The sequence below is a fragment of the Mycteria americana genome, chromosome 3 (assembly GCF_035582795.1).
Source record: "Mycteria americana isolate JAX WOST 10 ecotype Jacksonville Zoo and Gardens chromosome 3, USCA_MyAme_1.0, whole genome shotgun sequence".
In the NCBI taxonomy this organism is placed as follows: domain Eukaryota; kingdom Metazoa; phylum Chordata; class Aves; order Ciconiiformes; family Ciconiidae; genus Mycteria; species Mycteria americana.
The window spans coordinates 89184613-89207125 of NC_134367.1; the positions used below are offsets into that span (position 1 = coordinate 89184613).

The 22513-nt window shown below is 43.7% G+C and overlaps 1 protein-coding gene and 1 long non-coding RNA gene across 4 annotated transcripts in view; one reads left to right on the top strand and one right to left on the bottom strand.

Annotated features, from left to right (window-relative positions):
* Nucleotides 1-423: 423 nt before the first annotated feature.
* LOC142407037 (uncharacterized) lies at nucleotides 424-1705 on the bottom strand. The gene is made up of 2 exons (XR_012774799.1): nucleotides 1252-1705; nucleotides 424-1153 (listed from the first exon to the last, which is right to left on the bottom strand). It is a non-coding gene; the product is annotated as an uncharacterized LOC142407037 (long non-coding RNA).
* The window catches only part of KIF26B (kinesin family member 26B), a 312433-nt gene continuing 290715 nt past the window's right edge, over nucleotides 796-22513 (top strand). For all 3 annotated transcript variants that reach the window (XR_012774798.1, XR_012774797.1, XM_075496030.1), the window contains exons 1-2: nucleotides 796-1470; nucleotides 1711-2112. Coding sequence is in view for 1 of the 3 variants with exons in the window: in XM_075496030.1 (XP_075352145.1) it covers nucleotides 1408-1470; nucleotides 1711-2112 (465 nt within the window). In the remaining 2 variants the exon portion in view is untranslated. The remainder of the gene's footprint in view (nucleotides 1471-1710; nucleotides 2113-22513) is intronic.

The window sequence follows — 22513 nt, forward strand, 5'->3', positions numbered from 1 at the left end:
AACACAGCAGAGCACCTTTCTACTGGCAGAGTACCTGTGAAAACAGAGAGGCACTGGGAAATTCCTTGCTCAGGGTACCCTAGGGATGGGTACCCTAGCCCAGGTACATTAGGGATGCTGGAAGGGTACATTTATATGGAAGTAACAACAGGAGGGTGGAAAGGTGGATGCAAGTCCCCCGTGTGTTCTGCCCTCTCAATTGCATCAATCCATCCATATTATGACCCTATCGGGGGACATGGCATTTAGCTCCTTATTGCATCCATTTCTGAGAAAATAAGCAACTTCTTTTGAGGAGGAAGATTTATTAGAGCTGATTGGCTATCTGCAGGATTTGAAACAAAAAGGGATCTGTAACCAGCTACACATAACCCGCAAAAAGAAATCATACTTAGAGGGGAAAGATTAATAGGGACACAAGTCTGTAGAATCTCATTGTTAAGAGATCAATTTATTATGCCCTTGACTGCAAGTTAAATTAATACACGTAAAATTACAACGTGGAAAAGAGATGCCAGTGACTGTCATAAATACAGCTTGCTTTTCTTTCCTAGTTATTTAGGGAGGATTGGGAACACTTCTGAAATCATGTTCATTAAAGCCCTGAATAGAGGCAACTAACCAATAACTGCGGTGGAAGCAACAAGGTTCCCCCCCGCCCGCCCTTTTCAAGAAGAGGGGGGAAATCACAGACGTCAATCAAGAAATACTGCAAAATAAAATGGACCCTCCTGGCAGCCGAGGCACGGCGCAGACCCGCGGGGAGGCTCTGGCACTCTGCTCGCAGCCGCCGGCCCCGCAGCTCCGCCGCTGACCGGGGAGCGCACAGGGCTCCGCAGCCCGGCTCTTCCTTCCCTTGCAAAACTGTCAGGCACAAATGGGCAGGAGGATATTGGCTGCAAGGGACGCGGAGGCTCCTCCCAGAGCCTGGATCCCGATATTTTCGGAGGATTTCTTTTAACTCAGTTACAAACCTTGGTGAAGGGAACAAGTTGCCGCTGTAGCGGAGGCAGAAAGCGCCTCTGCGAGGGCGAGCGGGGCTCCCGCTCCCTTCTCCACCTTCCTAAAGCTACCTTGGATGCTTCGCCTCACTTGCGGAGCAGAGCTGCGCTGCCTGCCGGGGGGAACGCTCCTGCTCTGGATGTTGCTGTTCCTGTGAAAACACGGGTTGTAGGGGAATGAGAGGGAAGACAATGAGGAAAAACCGACCGGGAGAAAGCCCCATCCCCAGGCGTTTTCCCGAGAACTGACGGTGTTTTGGGGCTGAGCGATCCCGTCGGCGGCGGCTGCGCCCGGCGGAGGGAGCAGGCTGCCCGCTCCGCGGGGGACTTGCCGGGACCGGCGATTCCCTTCGGATGCGGACTGGGAAACCTGTAGGAAATTCTCCCGCCGCGCTGCGAAGCCACCATGAATTCAGTGGCTGGAAATAAGGAGAGGATTGCGGTCACGGCGCGGAGCAGAAAATACGGGGTAAGTTGTCGGCGGAGGGGCGGCTCGGAGCGGTGCCCGCCGCTGTGCCGGGGCTCCCGCGCCCGGCGGTTACCGGCGCCGCCGGCTATGGCCCCCCCGGCTCCGCTCAACTTCCCCGGCGCGGTGCGGGGCGGGGGCGGGCGAGGCGCGGGGGCCGCCGCGGGCGCGGAGCGTCCGAGCGAAACTTGCCGGCGCCGCCGGGCCTCCCTGCCTGACCCGCTGCTCCTTCTCCCGCTCCAGGTGACCGACCCCTGCTCCCCCACCAAGCCCGCCGCCCCCTTCTCCCCCGAGAGCTGGTACCGGAAGGCGTACGAGGAGTCCCGGGCGGGGAGTCGCCCGGCCCCGGAGGGAGCCGGCTCTGCCCTGGGCTCCTCCGGCACCCCGTCCCCCGGCTCCGGCACCTCCTCGCCGGGCTCCTTCACCGGCTCGCCGGGACCCGCCTCGCCCGGCATCGGCACCAGCTCCCCCGGCTCGCTGGGCGGCTCGCCGGGCTTCGGCACCGGCTCGCCGGGCTCCGGCAGCGGCGGCGGCTCCTCGCCGGGCTCCGACCGCGGCGTCTGGTGCGAGCACTGCAACGCCCGCCTGGCGGAGCTGAAGAGGCAGGCGCTGAAGCTCCTCATCCCCGGGCCCGTCAGCAGCAAGGTGAGCGAGGGGCCGGGGCGGAGCGGGGAGGCGCGGGTGCTGCCCGCGCTGCGGGGCTGCAGCCGCCCGGGAGCGACCCCCACAGCCGGTGGGGCTGCGGACCGGCTCCCCGTTGGGGCTGCCGGCCACCTGGGCTCCCCTCCGCCGCTGTCATCGCTGAGCGTTTTGGGGTTTACTTGGGTTCGCTCCTTCTTGCTCTTGTTCCCTTTTCCCATCCTCTCCTCCTGCTTCGTGTGGAGCAAGGTGTCTCCGTCTCCGAAGGGCTGCCAGGCTCCGGGGGGGCCTCTGTGACAGTCCCTCAAGCTTGCTCCTTGCCTCCCTCTTTCATTGCATTGACGGTGGTTTTGTGTTGTTATTTCCCCGTACTTGTTCCCAGTGAGGGGCAAGCAAGGGCGGGAATGCTACATGGGAGTCATTGGTCCCTTCCCCGTTTGCTCTCTTTGATCCCTACAGGATGGATTTACAAAATAACCTGAGATTTGGCAGCCAACTTAGTGGTAAGGTGTGTACGGTCTGATGCCCGTGGTTTGTACTTCTATTGCGGGGCCAGGTGCAGCAGAGACCTGCTTGTAGCTCCAGGTTCAGATGAGGCATTAAAATGCTGCGTGAGTCCAAAGGTCACCCAGGGAGGCTGTGGCAGCCCGTGGCATTGAACCCAGCTCTTCAGGGTGTCGTTAACGTAAGGACAACTTGGTGATGCTTCTCTCTTACACAGCACTAAATTTTTTAATTTTTTTTTTTTCCAATAAGAAGACTTAAAAATACTTGAAGCTGCTGGACCTTGAGTATTGGCTTGAATAATTCTGTGCCTAAAGAGCATGCAAGCATTTCTGAAATCTGGCCTCAGGTTTTAAGAGTTGACTGATCATGGATAGAGTTGGAAGTCTGCTTTCTGCCTCTGTTGGGGAATCTGGTACCTCCAAAGGCATACTCTGAAATTCTGTGGTTTTCTTTTGTTTGGCATTGTTTTTTGTTTTCCTTGTTTGTGCATATAAAGATTAAGGCTAACAGCCCTAAAAGAATGACCAGCAGCCCTTGGCTGACCACGTGCTACCAAAATAGTAAGCACTGGGCTCCTCCATAGCAACCCTGTGAGTGTTGTATTGTGAATGGGTCCACAGCTCCCAGAATGTAATACAATGCAATTTTGTTTGCCCTGTTGGGTCCAGGTACTATCAAATGATAATATTTACTCTTCCACTTCAAAGAGTTTTCATTAGTGGTTACGATAAAGAGGTATCATGGAAAAGAGCTGACTGCTGAGAAAGGGTCCCTGGTATTGCTGTTGTGTTGTACTCTCCATTATTTATTTATGTACCATGTGAGTGGGAGTTGGTCTCTCTTGAACAAAAGACTAAGGGGCTGGTTGTTACCTTGTCTCAAGAGCTGGCTTAACTGAATTACTCATGAAAAGGGAAAGGTAGAACCATGAAAATTAATAGTCAATTTAACCTTATTAATACATGGTTGATGCCCTGGAAAGTGGCCCTGTACCACAATCTTCACAAATTTCAGGCTGTGTGATTTGGCAGTCATTACCAGCTGTGGGTATAGGTGGGAAATAACTGACATGGATATGGCAGCCATCAGAATAACTGAGATTGGGGGTGTAGGGAGGATAAAACATAAGCATCAAGGCTTTATATCCCTCGCACAGTGTTAGAAATTGACAGATTTTGCAGTCACGTAAAGACTTGTACAGGCTTCTCTTATTGTAATAGTGGTTGTCATTGCCCATACTAGCCTTCCTGAGATGTTACCCTCATGTTCCTATTGTTAATTGTTCTATTGTTCATGTAGTTTAGCTGATGGTGTTGTACAGGCCAATCTTTATTCACGTCAGTAGTAAGCCTTTTCCATTTTTAGCCCCCTTACCCTATGCTTTTTCTCTTCTAACGGCTCCTTTCCAAACCTTCTGGTTGTGTAGTAGTGCCATTTACAAAGCCATTGCTATCCAATGTGTAGATGTGGATTTAGGGGGAAGGAAAGAGGCACAAGTACGGTGGTCTTTGCGGGCTGTTGTGACCCTCTGCCCTACTCACTTTGCTTAATAGTACTTGCAGGCTCAATGCTGTTGAAGTACTCCAGCCTTTTGCACACAGTTCCCTTCCACGGATGGGTGGTACCTGCCTGTGGCTATTTGCAGAAGCATCCTTTTCTTTCATCCTTTCTGGCTTATTTACAACCGTTAAGAACTTTCTGGGCTTGTGATTTCTGCCTTCAGCAGACGCTGCCGAGCACAGTGAGGCTTTGGACTAGGTGATATAGGATACAAATATCATGGCTAGTGCCATTGACTTCTTTGGATCGGGTATGCTGTGCTGGTCTTGCAAGTTCGTTGTTGCTGGCATCCACGGGGTAGCCTTATCAGTGTCTGCTTAGGGGAAAGCAGGGCCTGTGAGCTGCCTTTGCAGGTGTGTGCCACAGTAATGCACCGGGGTTGCCCTCTGAGGGTGAGATGTACAGGGTCTTTTGCAAGAACGTGGAAACTGTCATGCGTCTGGGGAAAACTTTGGAGTGAGGCTGGAGTCTACCATGCTGTGTTAATGTTGCTGGCATTCTTCAGGGTCCTGTGAGGTTTACTCTTGATTGCTGCTATGGGAATAGGTTTTTGGGGGGAGGGCTAGAATTGATCCCACCATTGAGTTCAGTGGAAGAAGAGTTGCACTTCCTGGTTCTGGGTAGTCCCTCAGAACTTGCAAAGCATCTTGCAATTCAAGACTGTGGTGCCCCGTAGGACGCAGCTAATTGGCAATATGCCTTTATTAGATAAATTTTAAATGCTCCATTTAATTTTTCAGTCATCTTCTAGTCAGCTAGATCTAGCTGACTTACACGATGACTTTTGTTGGTGCTGTTGAAAACAGCCTAGAAATTTCATTAGCATTATAAATATAGTCTGTGGCACCTGTTTCACACTTATACTGTATTTAGAAATGCATATAACCCTGGGTATTGTGCATTGCAGAACAAGTAGCATATGAGGGTATCTGTGTTTTGACATGTATCTAGTAGCAGATACTGGAATTTGCAGTAACTTACCAGAATGTGAACGTACATTGATATTTTCTACAGTGTGTAATCATGTAAAGGTTTGTGTATATCTGCAAAGTGTAATAGTATACTTAATTGCTGCATAAACAGACCAGGCTTTATGCATGAAACTATGTACTGAAGCTTTTCATTTGATACAGAAAAAGCCACACTTAACCTAGAGCAAACTGCTTCTGACTAGCTCATTGTTAGTGTTGAGGTGTTGAGCTTTCAGTTTTAAATAGAAGCGTTCTCTCCTAATACATCAACAGGATGAAAACTTGGGATTTGAGGGGTTTTTTTTGGTGAGGCACAAAAGTGCAAAATATATAATTATAGTTGTGCTACTTTATTTTAACCATTCAAAATGCCAGGTTCCCTGCCAATTACAAAAAGAAAAGTGCTAAAAGCTTGTTGTTTCTTTTTCCCCTCTTGTGATACAGATGTGACTTAATGATGTACAGCAATTATCTGCATACAAGGGGTTATTTTTTTATGAGAATGAAATCTTATTGTAACCCCCACATGAAGCACGCCTGTGGGAAATGACGAGCACAAGTGGTGGGTATAGTTGCACATTGCAGTTTGTGACTGAAAGGATTTTTGGAGCATTTGGTGGCCATTGTTTGTGGGGGTTTTGTTACAGCATCAAACATTTGCATGATGATAAGGATTGTCTCAAAAATTGTTAGTTATTTTAAATTTTAAAAGCTTAAAATTAAGCTTTTTCTTAGGCTATATTTTCAGAAGGCCATCAGACAAGGTTCTAGCACAGAAGTTTATGGCATCCCTGTTTATCAGAATTTGTGTGAAATCTGGTTGCCTTGAGTTCAAACCTGTGATATCCTCTGGCTTCAATGGAATGCTAACCTCACAGGCATCCGACAAAAAAGATCATTAAGTTTAATTGAAGAGTTGCTATATTTATGTGTATCAAATTATATTGTGTGTAAATAATCAATTGAATGCTAATAAAAATAGTCTCAAGCTGGCGATTATAGATTTGTTAGTACAGGATTCCAAAAATCCTGAATACAGCCTTTAAACCAAGAGGTAATTTGAATGTGTAGACATGAATATCTGCTTGAGCATGTTGTGAATGGGTGAGGATGTAAGGATAATATTTTAAATGCTAGAGATGGATAGCACTGATGTTGTTAGGTGGTTTATATTCTGGACTATGCTCCGAGCTAAAAAGTCCTTGCTTCTGAGTGTAAGAATTGGGTAAATTCTGGTTTAGCACAGTGTGTCTGTGAAAGGGGGAGGGGAGGACTTGCATTCAGGGTACAGTTTTGTCTTCTTTTTTCATGAATTTATTGACATTTATCTCACTTTTTGCTTGCATATTGTTGAATTAGCTGTTTCTATTTCAGAGGTGTTCAGTAGTCAAAGACTCGACTAATAATTATTAATAATGAAGAAAGCCCTGAAGCTGATCTAATGAAAAATAGGTTTCTTTTAGCTTGTAGCTACTTTAGAAACATCCCCAGTAGAGACAGGACAGTAATAAACCCTTCCTCAAAGCTTAGCAAGTGGCAGAATAATGGAATTTCATTTCCGTCCAGACCTTTAATTTGTGAACAAGCACGGCCAGTCTGTATGGTGACTTAATTCACTGTGCAAAAATCTCAGGCACCTAATCATTTCATCCCAACTCATTGTAATGCAGATAGGATTATTGCATTAGAAATGTGATTTTTAAATGGCCTGAGGCAGTAATTTGTCAGCATTTGGAAGGATTAACTCCATTAAAGTTTAGGCAACAACAACCATTCTTTTGTGCTGCATCACAGGTCACAATACCAAACATTTAGCATAACTCATCTGCAACTCTTCTTACAATTGTATGTTTCCTGGCAAGTTAGGAAACCACAAGCTACTTCAGTTACCCTGGAATTACAGCTGCTTACAGAGGTCCAGAGGAGACAAATGGATATCCCTTCACCTCTGATGAATTAATGTAAACCCTCTCCTAGGAGCAGCTGGAAGTCTTGCTGTCTTGCTGCTGCAATCCACAGTGTCAACATGTGAAATGATATAAATATTTCTTTCAAGCTTGCAAATGTCTTCGAGGTAAGGATGAAGATACTGTATATTAAAGACTGCATTTTGGGAAGCTGTCAAAACTGTTAGCTCTGCAGCTTTCTCCATGGGATCAAAAAGGCTTGCCATTACTGAGTGCCCTGGAAATTAGGAACAGGCCTGTGATTATATTTAGTGAATTGAGACTATGGTGTTTTTGCTTTCAGGAAAGGAAGTACTTTTAGGAGACCATAGACAGAGCTGTTTGCATGGGGGGGAAGTACTGACATTTTATCTGAAGTAAATCTCTAAGGAGGAGCAAAATTTGAATCAAATTGGTTTTTTATAGAAACTTGGCTGTGAAGCTGAAAACATTGCGTTCAGAAATACAGAGTCAATACTTAGTCTATAGCTGGCCTCTTCATGTCAGGCTATTAAGTGACAGAGTATTTTCAAGTTGCTTTATACATGCCATGATGCACCGATCTCTAAAATAATCTTGTATCTTTACATAGTCTTATTATTTTCCTTAGAAGTAAATGTTGCAACATCAGTAGCAATCTTGTATAACAAGTGTAGGATTTTGGTGTATAATTTTGGAAGGGGAGGAGGAAGAAAGGTAGTCTGTGCCGAATTCCCAAGGCAGTGTTAGAAAAAAAAGTCACGTTACCAGTATGGGCCATCAGCATGTAATGGGATTCACGCCTGTGTCAGCAGATTATTAGAACAGTGCAGTGCTGTGTATGTAGGGTTGAAAGACATTTGCAGTTTTGCCACGTCAGCAGCACATAGCCTTTGACATCATATAATTGGGGTGCTTCCAAGCACTGAACTTGCAGCTTGCCACTGCAATAAACTTGACTGTCATGCTCTACATAATGATGTAGTAGGAACTGCAGCATTTTGTGACATGTGGTCCGCATGTCAAAAGCATGAGAGATGTTCTAAGTTAAATTGCTAGCTTAGATCTTAGCAATGTGTCATGCTATAGCCTGAGAGGCATGTATGTTAATAAAATGTGAGGAATACAAGCATATGGGCTTCCCCCGTGCCACGGAATAAATAATTCCTAGTCCAGGTTATTTGTTGCTGAAGCTGCAATTCAAGAACTATCCCTGATTGCAGAAAAGCAGATTGCATGTTTACTTTGAATTAAGCAAGCTGTAGTATGTAACAACACCCTGATAAACAAAGTAGTATCCCAAGAGTGGAAAGTTTTCCGCAGTCGTTCCCATTATTGGACCAAATTTTGGTTGCACTGTGGCACTGATGGAAGTTACAACAATTAATTAAGCTATTGCTTTTCTAGAAAGCAGTGGTAAAGTAATAACTGCAAGCAGTCTGCTGCAGTCACACATTGAAATGCTGCTTTTCTTTGGAAGCTTCAGCTTGCATGTTTGAAAGACATGGCAATGTTTCATTGAACAGTTTCTGTTTAACATGGGGTGGTCATTGGAGCAAGGTTGTTTTAGATGATCATACCATGGCTGCATCTTTATTTGTAGGTTTATGGAACTCAAATCCCTGGTGACTTATGTTGTCCAGTTTTATTTTCAATTGCCTTCTATGCAACCTTCCTACATTAAACCAGGGTTTTAAAAAAATAACTATGAGCATAATTAAGCTGCTAAGAACTGTGTTTAGATCTCTGGTTTTGAAACCTGAAATACATAATCGGGCACCTTCTTGGTACAGTTGTAATATCTTGTAGCATCTACAACCAGAATATGCATTTGCTGATGCTTCTTTTCCTTCCACTCCACTCCTTAGATGATGTTACAGTATAGCTTAGTAATGTTTTGATGAGGGCGTTTTTGAGGTTTCTCCAAGTAAAAGCACAGACCCACACAAGACCCTTAATAGGGTAGGGGAACGTTGACTGGGCCGTTCTGGGCTTGGGATGGAGGCTGTTCAAATGATCCTGCAAGAAATGTCAAATATTGAAAACTCTTTGCCTTGTATAATGTGAACTATTGCTGGTAACTTAGAAAAACAGCAAAGAAGTGGGCAGGGAGAGAGAGAAGAGGTCTGGATCTGAACCTTGTCAGTCTATTGACTTACATGAAATTGGCCCTAGTGATGGGATTCTGACTTCAGCGAAGTCAGCATGATTTCACAGAATCACAGAATCGTATAGGTTGGAAAAGACCTTTAAGATCGAGTCCAACCATAAACCTAACACTACAAAGACCACCACTACACCATGTCCCTAAGCACCTCATCCAAACATCCTTTAAATACCCCCAGGCATGGTGACTCAACCACTTCCCTGGGCAGCCTGTTCCAATGCTTGATAACCCTTTCAGTGAAGAAAGATTTCCTAATATCCAGTCTAAACCTCCCCTGGCGCAACTTGAGGCCATTTCCTCTTGTCCTATCACGTGTTACCTGGGAGAAGAGACCGACCCCCACCTCACTACAACCTCCTTTCAGGTAGTTGTAGAGAGCGATAAGGTCTCCCCTCAGCCTCCTTTTCTCCAGGCTAAACAACCCCAGCTCCCTCAGCTGCTCCTCATCAGACTTCTGCTCCAGACCCTTCACCAGCTTCCTTGCCCTTCTCTGGACACGCTCCAGCACCTCAATGTCCCTGTTGTAGTGGGGGGCCACAGCTCTACCTGTCATATACCTACATTTCATTTAGGCCACAGCTCTACCTGTCATATACCTCTAACCAGGGAATACTTGCATGGATTTAAAGCAGGAGCCAGACATGCTTCTTGGGCTGAGCAGGGCTAAGACATTCTGGCCCTTTGTGGGCTTCCCAATGTGCATTTTCTTTCTCCTCTCCATATGAAGGTCATAAGTTAGCATCCCTGCAGGTCTCCTGTGTGAATACATGGTGGTTGCTCCCTGCCTTAGTTCTTATCAAAATGATAGATAGTTCAAACACTTTCAATAGAGCTGCTTTCTAAACTCAGATCCTTTTGATTGAAAGGTCAGGGAGTGACTAGATGTGCTATTACAACAGCAGATACGAGGAGGCAGTGATCTCTGATGAGAAAGGTACTGATGAGAGCAGCACAATGCATCCAACCATAACCTCAGCTGTAACAAGTACAGAATATAGGGATTACTTTTTAGTTACTGTACGAAAGAGAAAGTAAAGGAAAATATGATACCAGCTATACAAAAGAATCAGTTTTAAGAAATTGGTGTGTTCAGTTGCAGCTCGGATTTATTGTTGTGGTATCAGAATTCAATTTATTTCATTTGAAATAATACAGCATAGTAAGGCTGTTAAAAGCTACTTACCATTCCAGCATTGGTGTGCTTCTTAAAATTTATTTTCATCTTCAACTGCATTTACTTTTAGTTGTCACTAAGACCTGCTATTCTGTTCAATCTGTACTATTAAATCATATAGCCTATGCTTGATCTTGCATTTCTTATATATTATAAAATAATCTGTGTTTTCTGGGAGGGAAGAAAAAAGATTTCAGTCTGAAGAAACCTTCAGACTGGTTTCCTCCTCTTCATTTACCTCTGAAACTGTATTCAGGAGCACTCTTTGTGTTTAAAAAAAAAAAAAAGATTGCTAAGGAAGTTCTGTTTGAGAGACCTGAGGGAACTGATGGGGTATTAAATTGGACTTGGTTTACAATTCATTACAAAAACAAAAGCCTTCCCTCTCCTCAGAAGGAACTAGACACTTCTAGAGTCACATAAGTAAATCCTGAGTTGGCATAAGATTTTTGTATTGCATATTTAAATTTGTTGTGCCTTCCTATTAAAAAAAAAAAGTAGGGCTGACTCTGCTTGCTTTGTGGCCCTACAAGTAGGAGAACTTAACTTACAGGCCCTATAGTACCTGCTTTGTCAGTGGCTGGTCAATAATCTTATTCAATGGATTTAGTGGTTCAGGGAAAGAGCGTCAAATGCCTTTAAAAAATTATTTTATTCTAGTAAAAAAATACTGCAGGCCAATGTGAGTGTGGCTCTGGAAAACATTTTAAATTTCTTGCTGGTGGTGTGTGTCAGAGGAACTGTGTATGCTGGAGATAGGATATTTGCATCCAGTGCAATACGACTGATGTAAAGCATCCGTCCACCTCTAGTGTCTGTAGGAAAATCTTAAATTGGGAATACAGTCTAAGTGTTTTGGCTTCCAAATTACCTTCAACTGGAACTTGCTTTATATGTATGTATTTTTTACAAATGTATTTTGACCTGTAGATTTTCTGTGATCTATTAATAACAAACCTCTACTCTAACTTATATTTCACCATGCCCTCTAAATAATAAATACTTTGATGTGATCATCTATTTGCACCTGAGTATTCACAACATCTTCTCTATTCTGTGGGCTTGCATAGGAACCAAATTCTTCTCACATGAATGTTTGGGGAAAAGCAAATGAAAGGAAACTTTGACATCCACAGTAAATATTTTCTTTTTCTGAAGAAAAAAGTGAAAATTCACAGTGGTTTGGAGGTTTCAACTTCATTCAGAACTGTCTGAGCAGACCTGCCTCAGCAGTGGAATTAATTTTCCTCAAGTTGTGCGTGTTTCATTCCTTCTTTCTCTCCCACCCTTGTAATTAACTGAAGATAAACAAGGATTCAGGAATACAACCCCTCAATTTCTGTGGGCCGCCGTGTGGTTCTGTTGGGAATTACCCATTCCTTTTATCACAGGCATACCTGAAGATATGAAAGAGGTTCCTGCAGTTCTGAAGAAGATGGTTGCTCTGGAGTCCTTTGCTAAACGTGGGGCCTTTGCATGTTTCTGTCATGGCTCCTGTAAGAGTTGCTTGGCAAAATTCTGTCTTACCAAAGCCAAATTTGGACTTGATTATGCTGAAGTTATTCAGGAAAGCGGGCTTCTGCCTTCTAACCGATAGCTGGAATGATTGTATGCTACTATTTCAATTGGACAGTTTTATTTTTCTATGCCTCTCAGCTAAATGAACCTCTGACCTGCTAAGTGCCAAATGCTGAAAGAATTACCCGTTTACTCCATCCACCTGATGGACTCCAGCAGAAAGCCTAGTGGGCAATAAGGCAGTCTTGGCTTTAAGCAGGCGCTGAACAGCAAGAATAGAAGTCATTACTCTTCATTTCTCTATTAGTTTCACTGCTCATTTAATAGTGCCAGGCAAAGAAAAACATTAATATCCTATTCAGCAGCCAAATGCACCAAATTGGGAGTTGTGACTCGTGTGTTTTCCTCTTTTTCTAATGGGTATCATTAAAATTTAACAAGTCATCTAAATCATGTTAGTATTCCCAGGGTTAATATTGCTGAAATTGCTGGCAGCGTTCCCACAGGAAGAGTGAACAGTGGCTGAGGCTGTGCGGCTGGCATTTGCTGCTCGGAGGGAGGTGTTGGGACTGTAGAAGCCCTGGCACCAGAAAGGCACGATGAAGTCTTTGGTGACAGGGGGCATTTGCAATACATATATATATTCTTTCCTATTCACCCCTCCCTTTTCACTCCCTCCCCCCTTTTCTCTCCCCACTAGTCCTAAAGCTGTCATTTCAGCTCATACTCGTTAAGATTTCTAATGGAAATTCTTGACAATAAGCCTGCGTACATGTGAACCTAGGAGGAAGGCATACAAGTGTGCTAGTCAGTGCGAGTGTCAGATTTAAGAGATTGTTAGACCGTAGAGGGCTTTTACTGGAGGTCGAGAAGGCTAACAAAGCGGGAGATGCAATTAAAATGGTATTTGTTAGAGAGGAATAGCTGGCTGTCTGGGCAGACTGAACATGGGGAAATGATGGGTAGCTAGAAGGCCATTAATGATGGCTTTGTAAGCAGTTCTGCAGCATGGGTGGTAAGCCTAAATCCAGAGCTGCTCTTTTAGCACGCCTAATAAGACTTTCTTTTTTTCCTGTGTGTCAAATCCATTTTTGAATAATGGATTTGACAAAAATTCAGTGGATTTTGGTTTAGATTTAGAGATGGGAGAAATAAGTTATGGTGGGTGGGGTGGGAAAGAGAAGAAACTGGCTTAAGGGAGCTTTTGGGTACGCCCTCACATCACCATGAAAACAAAGCTCCGTAAGATTTTGTGGAGTTGTTTTTTTTGTAAAGTCATTGATCCAGTGTTCCTGCAAAGAGGCTGTTTGGTGAGGAATATGAGGTGGGACAGGCAGCTCATTGAAATGCCTTCTCAATTTACATGAATAGTTGGGATCTGGTTCTTACAAGTTCTTGATGAGAGTTCTGATATTAAAAAAAAAAAAAAACAACCCAAAAAACAAAAAAAAACCCCCAAAACCCCAAAACCCAAACAACAAAAATCCGAACAACTTTTCAGAATTGCTTTCCCCACCACAATTGTCTTTAATTGTTAGAGGTATCTGATGACATCTCTCCTTTGTCCTTTTCTGGACTGGTGAACTGTTGGGTGTTTGGCTTTAACATCACCACCAACCATTTTTAAATTTGCAAGGGGTGGGGGTAGGCACTTACAGGAAATTGGCCAATACCTTTTGGTGTTCTAAAGGACATAAGCTGCCATGAGAATAGGAAAGGCACACTGCAAGGAGAAGTACAGGGCTTTGAGAGGAAGAAGACAGGGTATGGAGACAGAAATGAAGTGGGGCATGAAGTGTGCCTTGGCTGGTCCAGGCAGCAAAGGTACAGTGCTTCTATGGGAAAGGTGGAACACTGGGGAAGCAGGGAGAAATGGGTGATAAACCAGAGTTCTTTAAAAGGCTGAGCTCATGGCTGGTGTCTTTAAAGCTTTACAGAATTACTTCATATGAAGGTTGTATTTTGTCTTGGGTTGGTGGTTTTTTGTTGTTGTTTTTTTTCTTTTAAAAAAGCCATCCCTATCGTTCCCCTCCCTGTCCCCCTGCCCCCCCCCCCAGAAACCAGCAAGCAGCCAGAAGAGTAGAAGGCGGTTAAACCAAAGTTGGCTTTGGTTTAATGCACTTCACTTTCTCATTCTGAAATTAGGTTTTCCAAAGACTAAGGTACTGGTGCATTGTGTGATTTAAGGATGTGACTAGATTTTCTTTCTTACATCTAATTCATTTGTTTCTCTCTTGTTTACCAGTCACAAAGACCTATACGTTCCATACTGTCAGTTTGAGACTTGGTATAAAACAGGGACTCAACTCATTACACTAACAGTTTCACCCAACATAGCAAATAAATGACATATGTTTTGGTGCATCAGCAATAGGGTAGAACTTGGCGTTCTGGAGTGTATGAATTCAGCCTGGCTTCTCCTTTCCCTGTGCCTGTCTCTGAAGGAAAAAAAATGTTTGATTTCCAGATTAATTTTAATTCCTATCATGTTGAGCTTACTAATTCTGTAGTATTATTACACTGGACACTCTAAGGGTGTGCTATTAAGTAGTAGTACTTGTTCCAAATACTTTAAAAGTGGAATAGAAAAGACTTAAGGTGTGAGAAGAGAGCTAAAGGTGGTGGTGGGGGGGGTATACGAGGGCTGAATGCACTGGCACTGATGGCTCTAAATGAAGCACTTTACAGACTGAAGTGCTTTAAATTGCAAACCTTCTTTGTCAGTCCTAGTTACTTAGTTCTTTCTAGCTTGGTCTGCCACTGTCTTGCCTGTTTAATATTCCACTTAAGTATAACAAGAGATGAAACATCCAAGATGCCTCTATCCTCCAGGAGTCAGCTCTACTGATGTGAATACTTGTGTTAGCTGTTTATAAGCAATGAGCTAAACAGGGGTAGAAAGAGGAGGGGGAGAAGGGGAAGGAAAACTGTTGTGACTTCTCTTAATTTATTGTTCTTTTTATCAGCAAAGGAAATAAATTCTGTCCCTTTCCTACTCCAAATGCATGCACTTTGGATAATAGGAATGGTTTCAATAAGCACACACTGCTAAGGCCCAGATAAGGGCTATTTCTGTGCTTGAAATATCAAGGACCAGAGTGTGCTATGTGGGAAGCTGGTGTGGAATCATGCCGCCGAGAAAGCAGTGTGTAGTAATGCGCATGGATGACACTGATAAATGGCTCCTCTAAGCAAGCATCTGCAGCAAATTGTCAGACTGAGACTTCCCAGCATACCCTGGACCCCTGCATGAATGAAATCTCTGTTGTGCCATTATTTACCCACCTCCATATGAAATGAGAGGATAGGATTCATTGCTTCAATGCAGCTTTTATGAGTTTGCTCTCTTTATGTACATGTATGTGCATGTCTGTATATATTTCTGCACTGCTTCCTGCAGCAATGGCTGCAGAACTCCCTGTGTCCTCTCACTGATTAGCCATACAGCTTTTTGAAATGGGACAAAATGGCTTTCAGGGTAAAGGACAGGTCTTTTACTTCTGGAAACCTAAAATGAAATGTGTTCTATGTATTCTGTTCTTTGGCCAGACACATGTATAATTAAGGTAAGTAATAAGCATGGTTGGTTTTTTGTTCTTTTATTTTGTTGTGGTTGTTTTAGTAGAGGTTGTGGTGTCTGGGAAAGAAAAGGGAAAGGTCTTGGATTCCCTCTTTTCCTTTTCGAAGAATCATGATTACTGCCTTCATAAGGCAGTGAGACAGTCTGCAAATCTATTTTGCACTGAAGTAAAGCCTCTTATCTTTTCCTTGTTACCACTGGACATCACTGATGCATGGAAAGAATTGGACTTGCTCTTTGCCTTTCTTCAATATGTATTTTTTTACTTCTTTGTGGCGATTTTCTAGAATAACTTGTCATGGAAACTGAAACACTGGTAATTTAAGCTTTGATGTAAAGGTCTCTTGAGATCAGGGTAGAATTTCTGGCCAACCTAGGAAAAAAACCCAAACCAGTGTTTGGTGGTTAGCATATACTCCCAGTACATAAAGATCCAGATAAGTTCCCTGCTCTTCTTAATTCCAGCCAATACGTCAAACCTCAGGGCTCTGAGAAATGAACTTCTGTGGGTTTAACTGCAAGGATATAAAATGGTAACCTCTGACAGAGCAGCAGAAAGGTAACACTGTGTGTCAGAGCAGAAGGACTTACCATGCACACGTAACGTAGCTACCAGATTACACTAACAAGCACCTTAGCCCAAGTTTGCCTTCAGTGGCAGTGTAAATAAATCCAACAGGGAGTTTTGGTGCAGCTGAGGTGAGGATATATGTCCTGTCCCACCACCCTGCTGTGGTGTTGATGGCTGTCTGCAGCTGTCTGCTTCACCCTGCTGCTGCAGCTCTCTTAAATTGTTGCTTGACTAGTGGAGCCCTCAGCTTCTTGCTATCTTAACCTTTGCCCGCAGGCTATTTCTGTCTGTCTTGCTGGCTTTTTGTAAAAAACTTTAATATTTGTTTGCTCTGATGTGGAACGGGACTTTCCCCCAAGAAGTTTCCATAGGAAAAGACCTTTTTTAATCACTCAATGGAAGCGGATGGATGCTCCTAGAGGTAGAGTCAAGTGATTTGTAACACTTGTAAATGAACTCTTCCCCTTGTCCCTGCTCCAGCTTGGATTTATCTACAGATGCTTTGAGGTGTACCTTCTCCAGTGTGGACTTATCCTTGGGCCACAATCCCTTCAGAGGTATACCTGCTGTGGCACAGACATAACTATGGCCACAGATGCTTCGAGATGTACCTGCTCTGGCATGGGCTTATCCATGGCCACAGATACTTCAGGGTGTCCTGCTCCTGTGTGGACTCACCCACAGGTCACAGTCCCTTCCACTCGAGTTCATATTGGAGTTCCAGCCTGTCCAGTACAGCAGCGGTGCCCTGGCCATCTGCCAGCCCAGGCGCATGGCCATTGCTGTTATCAAAATGTTCCCAGGCACAGCAGAGTAAGATGATCAGCAGTATAGCAAGCAGCAAAAGCAAAAAGCAGTCACTAGCAAGCCCTAGACTCTAATATACAGTAAGGCAAGCGAGGCCCATGGCAAGCACAGAAGCCTGCTGATTAATAGCTAAACAGCAATAACAGCTATAAATTTGAACTAGCACATTTCAATCAAGACTGTTGTTATCTCAAACCCTTCAAGCCCCACACTGGGTGCCAAAAAGGACTGTTGTGGTTTAACCTCAGCTGGCAACTAAGCACCACACAGCTGCTTGCTCGCTCCCCCCCCACCCCAGTGAGATGGGGGAGAGAATGGAAAGAGTAAAAGTGAGAAAACTTGTAGGTTGAGTTTAATAGTTAAAGCAAAAGCAAGCAAAGCAAAGCAAGGAATTCATTCACTCCTTCCCATGGGCAGGCAGGTGTTCAGCCATCTCCAGGAAAGCAGGGCTCCATCATAGGTAATGGTTACTTGGGAAGACAAACACCATCACTTCAAATATCTCTTTCCCCCCCTTCCTTCTTCTTCCCCAGCTTTATATACTGAGCATGACATCATGTGGTGTGGAATATCCCTTTAGTCAGTTGGGGTCAGCTGTCCCAGCTGTGTCCTCTCCTGGCTTCTTGTGCACCTGGCAGAGCATGGGAAGCTGAAAAGGCCTTGATTTAGTATAAACACTACTTAGCAACAACTAAAACATCCCTGTATTATCAACGCTGTTTCCAGCACAAATCCAAAACACAGCCCCATACTAGCTACTATAAAGAAAATTAACTCTAGCCCAGGCAAAACCAGTACACACTTAGATGCTCATGGAAGTAACAGGACTTCACACAGTTGCAAATATTCACATCAATGTGCCCATTACTGGAGTACATGCATAGATCTCATCTCAGTAAAATTTCTGCTTCTTCTGTTTTTAAAGCTGTGGAGATACAGAGCAACTTGGTGAACTAATTAGTTGCATAAAACGGAGTCCAGGTTTCCTACATGCTTGTGCTCTTGACTCATGGGCTTTTTGTTTCTTGCTAATGTTGCTCATATCATTCTGCAGCAGCTCTTGTATGCTGGCTCAGCATTGGCTCTTCTGACTCTGTACAGAGAGGAAGAAGGGAGTTGTGGTTTGCATTTCAAAGCTGTCGGCCTTAAAGGGATTGGAATATGGCAGTTGAATATATGGTAACTAATTACCCAGTTATGACAAAAAGTCTTTTAGAAAGACCTTGACTTCTGATTCTGTGATTGGTACCAGAAGCTGGCTGTTAGTTTAACAAAAAAAAAAAGAAGAAATTGCTAATGGGGTTGGGTGTGTTTCTGTGATTTTTTTTCAAGAGTGTGTTTATTAATTCTCTTTCTTTTTTCCTCCTACCTTGGACAGTTCATATCTATGAATAATTTAATTGTCCTTGGCTGTTTGCTGTTGTGAATGGCATGCTGTTAGGCATTCTGTATTCATGTGGTATTTGTTAATGTTTGTTTTGTATTCTGTCTGCCTCTCTGTCTTTCCAGAGATCAAATGGATGATGCAAGGCTTGACAACATATAAATGCTATTAAACTGTATCTGAAAGAACAGAAAGGGGGCCTTTGTCATTTCATTAGTTGGAACATTAATTGGAATAGATTGTTCAGTGTTTTTCTTGCCAGTGGAGAAGTAAATGTTTATGAAAGCATTTTTCTACTTTTTGAAAGGTTTGTCTTGAGAATGTCTAGAATTTATAGGTAACAATTTGTACTGCCTTACATGGTATCTTAAATGTGTTCCCTCTCCGTGTTTCCTGTCCCTAGACATTCTTTGTTACTGTCATTATTCACCAGGTTTAAACTGCAGAAATACCAGTTTTCAGATTTTAATTCTCTTCCTCTTCATTGAGGATTGTACTGCTTTAACTGCTCTTGTCTTGATACTTGTCAAGCAAAGAAAAGCATCTGTAAGTTTTTTCTGATTGCATCCTTTCTGATCCAAACATAAGCATCATTATTAGTATTCCAAACATTTATTTAGATCCTGTCTGTAATCCTCATGACTCTCAGGTTGAGTCCCTGAGAACAGTAAGCAGAAAGCTACTCTGTTGTAGCCAGGTGTACTCAGTTTTGCCAGGTGAATGGGAAACCTGGCTAATGCTTTACTGCAATTCTATACAGTGATCTTAGGGATGAGTGTCTCTTTTGAGAAAGCTTCATTCTTCAGAAAAAACATGCTAAGAAAAAGCAGTAATAGCATTTGTTATCATGGGTAAATCACTTAAGGCCTGCTTTCCTGCTGGCTGTTACATTAATAGTAACATTTTAAGGTAACATTGAAATTTTTAATAATCCACAATTAAAGAGTGTTTGAGTGTATGCTGCTGCTCTAACAGCCTCCACTTTTGTAGATATTTTGGCCAAGTTCCTTAAAGCCTCTCAACTGCTGTTTACCTTCTTGTGTTTCTTGTGGTGCCTACCAGAGTCCGCTACATGTTGCTAGGCTTCATAAAACTGTTGCATAGCCCTATAGGCAGCAGAGGGTCTTTTGAAGTGCTTCTGATGCTGGGTGCACCTAATGCAGAGGAGAGTAACTTTCTATAAAGCTGACCCCGCTGTTGCTGGATGGCTGGATTGCAGGTACGTGCTTGCTTTGCTTGGCCAATGCCTTGAGAGTCCAGTCCTGTAGCTCTTGTTCCTGGATGCCAGCCAAGTGGCTGTGAGTTCTGAGACTGGGCATCACCTCTGCAGTGTCTCTGGAGGCAGGCATGTTTGGAGACACTGTTCTCACTGTGGGCAGTGCTGGATGTGCTGCCTCCTTGTCTGTGGAATGGCTTGTTAGGCTGCCTTTAATTTGAACCATCTGTGGCAACCTGCACACTCTGTTATAATACTGTTTTTATGTCAGACCTCCAGCGGCATGCTATGAGTGAGCTGGGGACCAGCATAGGAATTAAGGTAGAAAATCCACTGGAAACATATTGTAGTGCCTGTACAATTAACTGGAAAATAATTATGTTCATTGTAAACCATACATCCTGCACCAGGCTCCATCTTTGTTCTTATTCTGGCAACTGTAGTGACTCTGGTGAAATTACAGGGTGTAAAAGGAGGGTGAAATGTATTTGTAGCTGTTCCCGTGTTTGTTGGAGGCCTCCCCTGTGTTGGGTGAAGCAGTACTGGAGTTTGCGCTTCCCTTTGTCACTGTCTGTTGAAGGATCCTGTCAGGCAGTCTGAGGCTTGTTAGAGCACCCAAAACATGGAGTTGCTAATTGGCTACAGCCCTGTGCTTTCTTTACATACTGCTGTTTCTCTTCCTGGAACCAACAAACACACTGTATTCCTCTTTCCTTTAAAAAAACCCTTCTATGCTGTTTTAACCTCTCTACCCCGTTTTCTGCTCTCTTGATAATTTTCTTTTCCCTAACTAATGACTCACCTGGATAGGATTGCTGCTGGCTCTGTGATTATAGCAATTAACTCTAACCCTAAGGAAATGGCTTGCTGTGTTGCCTGGCAGCCAGGGTCTGCAGGAGCTGGTAAAACAGAATGGATCAGACTTTACTTTTCCTTCATTTTAATCTTGTTATTGATCAGCAAGGAAAGCAACTTACTGTGAAAGATCTTGTCAATTTTCAGGTTGGCTAAGATATTCCAAATTCTGCTGCCTTGTTTTTCAGAGTTGCTGTGAATTCCTTACAACTTCTAGCAAACAGCAAAAGCTCTGGTGGTTCTGTAAACAAGGCTTCTTAAGCCTGGCTTAAAGGAATTGAGGACTACAACTGGAATCACTGTCATTTTTTCTTCTGCATATTAGACTTGATTTTATAGTGGTGTTTAGACAAGCCTTAGTATTGTCTTTTATTTGGTGGTAGAGAATAATGAAAATACAGTTTTAAGTGAAGTTAGGACCCTGGGAATACATTATTGTCTTTAGCAAGCTTGCTCACACATTCATAACTAAAAGCAGATGTGTAAGCAAGAGTTTTGAACATTGAACAAAATCCGAGTGAGCAGTATGTGTGTAGGTATCTCAAAGCAGGCCTCACTCTGGGTACCAGGTGTTATCAAAGAGCACCTCTCAACTAACATCAGAGGTGATAATGTGAACAAGCTGTCTGAATTGAGGCGACATGGCACAATTAAATCTTTATAGGGCTAACCACAGCCTGCTGAATTGGCTGCATGAGAGGAAAGGTAGATCTGCCTACAAACAAACACAGGGCTAATAAAGCTGCAATTTGTTTTTGTACCCCCATTGCCCCTTTAATCATTCTTCTACCAAATGTCAGCACAGGTGGAATATTCAAACCAAGCTCACTGATCCAAATCTGTGGAATTGGAAAGGTGCATAGTACACCAGTGCAGCTCCCCTGGGCTGGAGAGCTGCCAGGCTTGATGGTAGATGTTTTGGGTTGGAAGGGACTCCTGGTAGTTACCTAGTCCAGCCTCCTCTTCAAAGCAGGGTGGACTTCAGTGTTAGATCAGCTTGTCTGGGGCTTGTGCAGTGAAACTATGAGCGTGTCCAAGGCCAGAAATTGTACAGCCTCTCTGTGCCCCTGTTGACTTGCTTCTGCAGTCCTGTCCTCTCAAATGCACTTTCTTGTCCTGTCTCTTGTGCCAGCGCTTACTTTTCTGACCTTGTGGTGAGCTTGTTAGGGAGTTAACCTGGGAAAACCAACCTCTTCCCCAAATCCCTGGTACTAGCAAAAAGGGGACTTAATGCATGAAATGTTACTCAGTAAATCAGACCTTGTTTCACCTATGTTCTCCTTTAATCTGGAGGTATTTGTGTTTTCTAGAGCCAAATATCTACACCCAGCTGAGTGATTAAGACATGAACTGCTCATCTGACATCAGTATATTTGTAAACACTATGACTACACATAGCTGCAGGCAAATGATTTTTTTCCCCATAGTTTATGACTGCATGATGAAAAAATGTAACTAGAGGGGGGAAAGCCAGCCTTTTCATACACTGCAGTCTAGTTTTTACACTTCTGTTAGCATTCCTCATATTTTTTTTTCGATAGATGATAGAAAAATGGGCGGAGGTGCTGTTTTAATTAAGAGAATGCCTACCCTTAGAATTGGTCTAAAGGCAGTGAATTTAGTATGGCAACACAAGTAGATGGACAAGTACAGTATTGACAGTAGTAGTAGTCTAAATATAGTGTTTCATGCTCTACTTATGTGTGGCCATGAGTGACCGCTTGCAGTGACAAATAGTGGATTAAATACCATCTAATCAAAGAAGGTCTATAAGAATGGGAAAGGTGCTTGAAAACCATAAATGCATCTTACAGGCACATCTGTGTTTCCCCTGCGCAGACTGAAAAGATGTGATTTAACCCTGCTGAGACTGAGGTGTTTGTGCTGGGCTGTCCTGGTGTCTGTCTCCTTAGCAGTCAGTCCAATGCAGGAGGTTTCTTTTCTGGAGCTGTACAACATGGAGACCTTCTACCTTGGGCTGCTTTTCCTAAATGGCAAAACAGTCTACTGCAAGGCGCTCTGCCTTTGGGAGGGAGTGTGACACCGAGCACGTAGGGCTCTTCTGTATTTCTGGCCAGCACAGGCAGTGAGCCGTTAAGCTCCTCTGAGGCACATGCCTTACACATTCAGTATCCTCCTTCGCCCCTGCCATGCTGTACCTATGAACAAAGA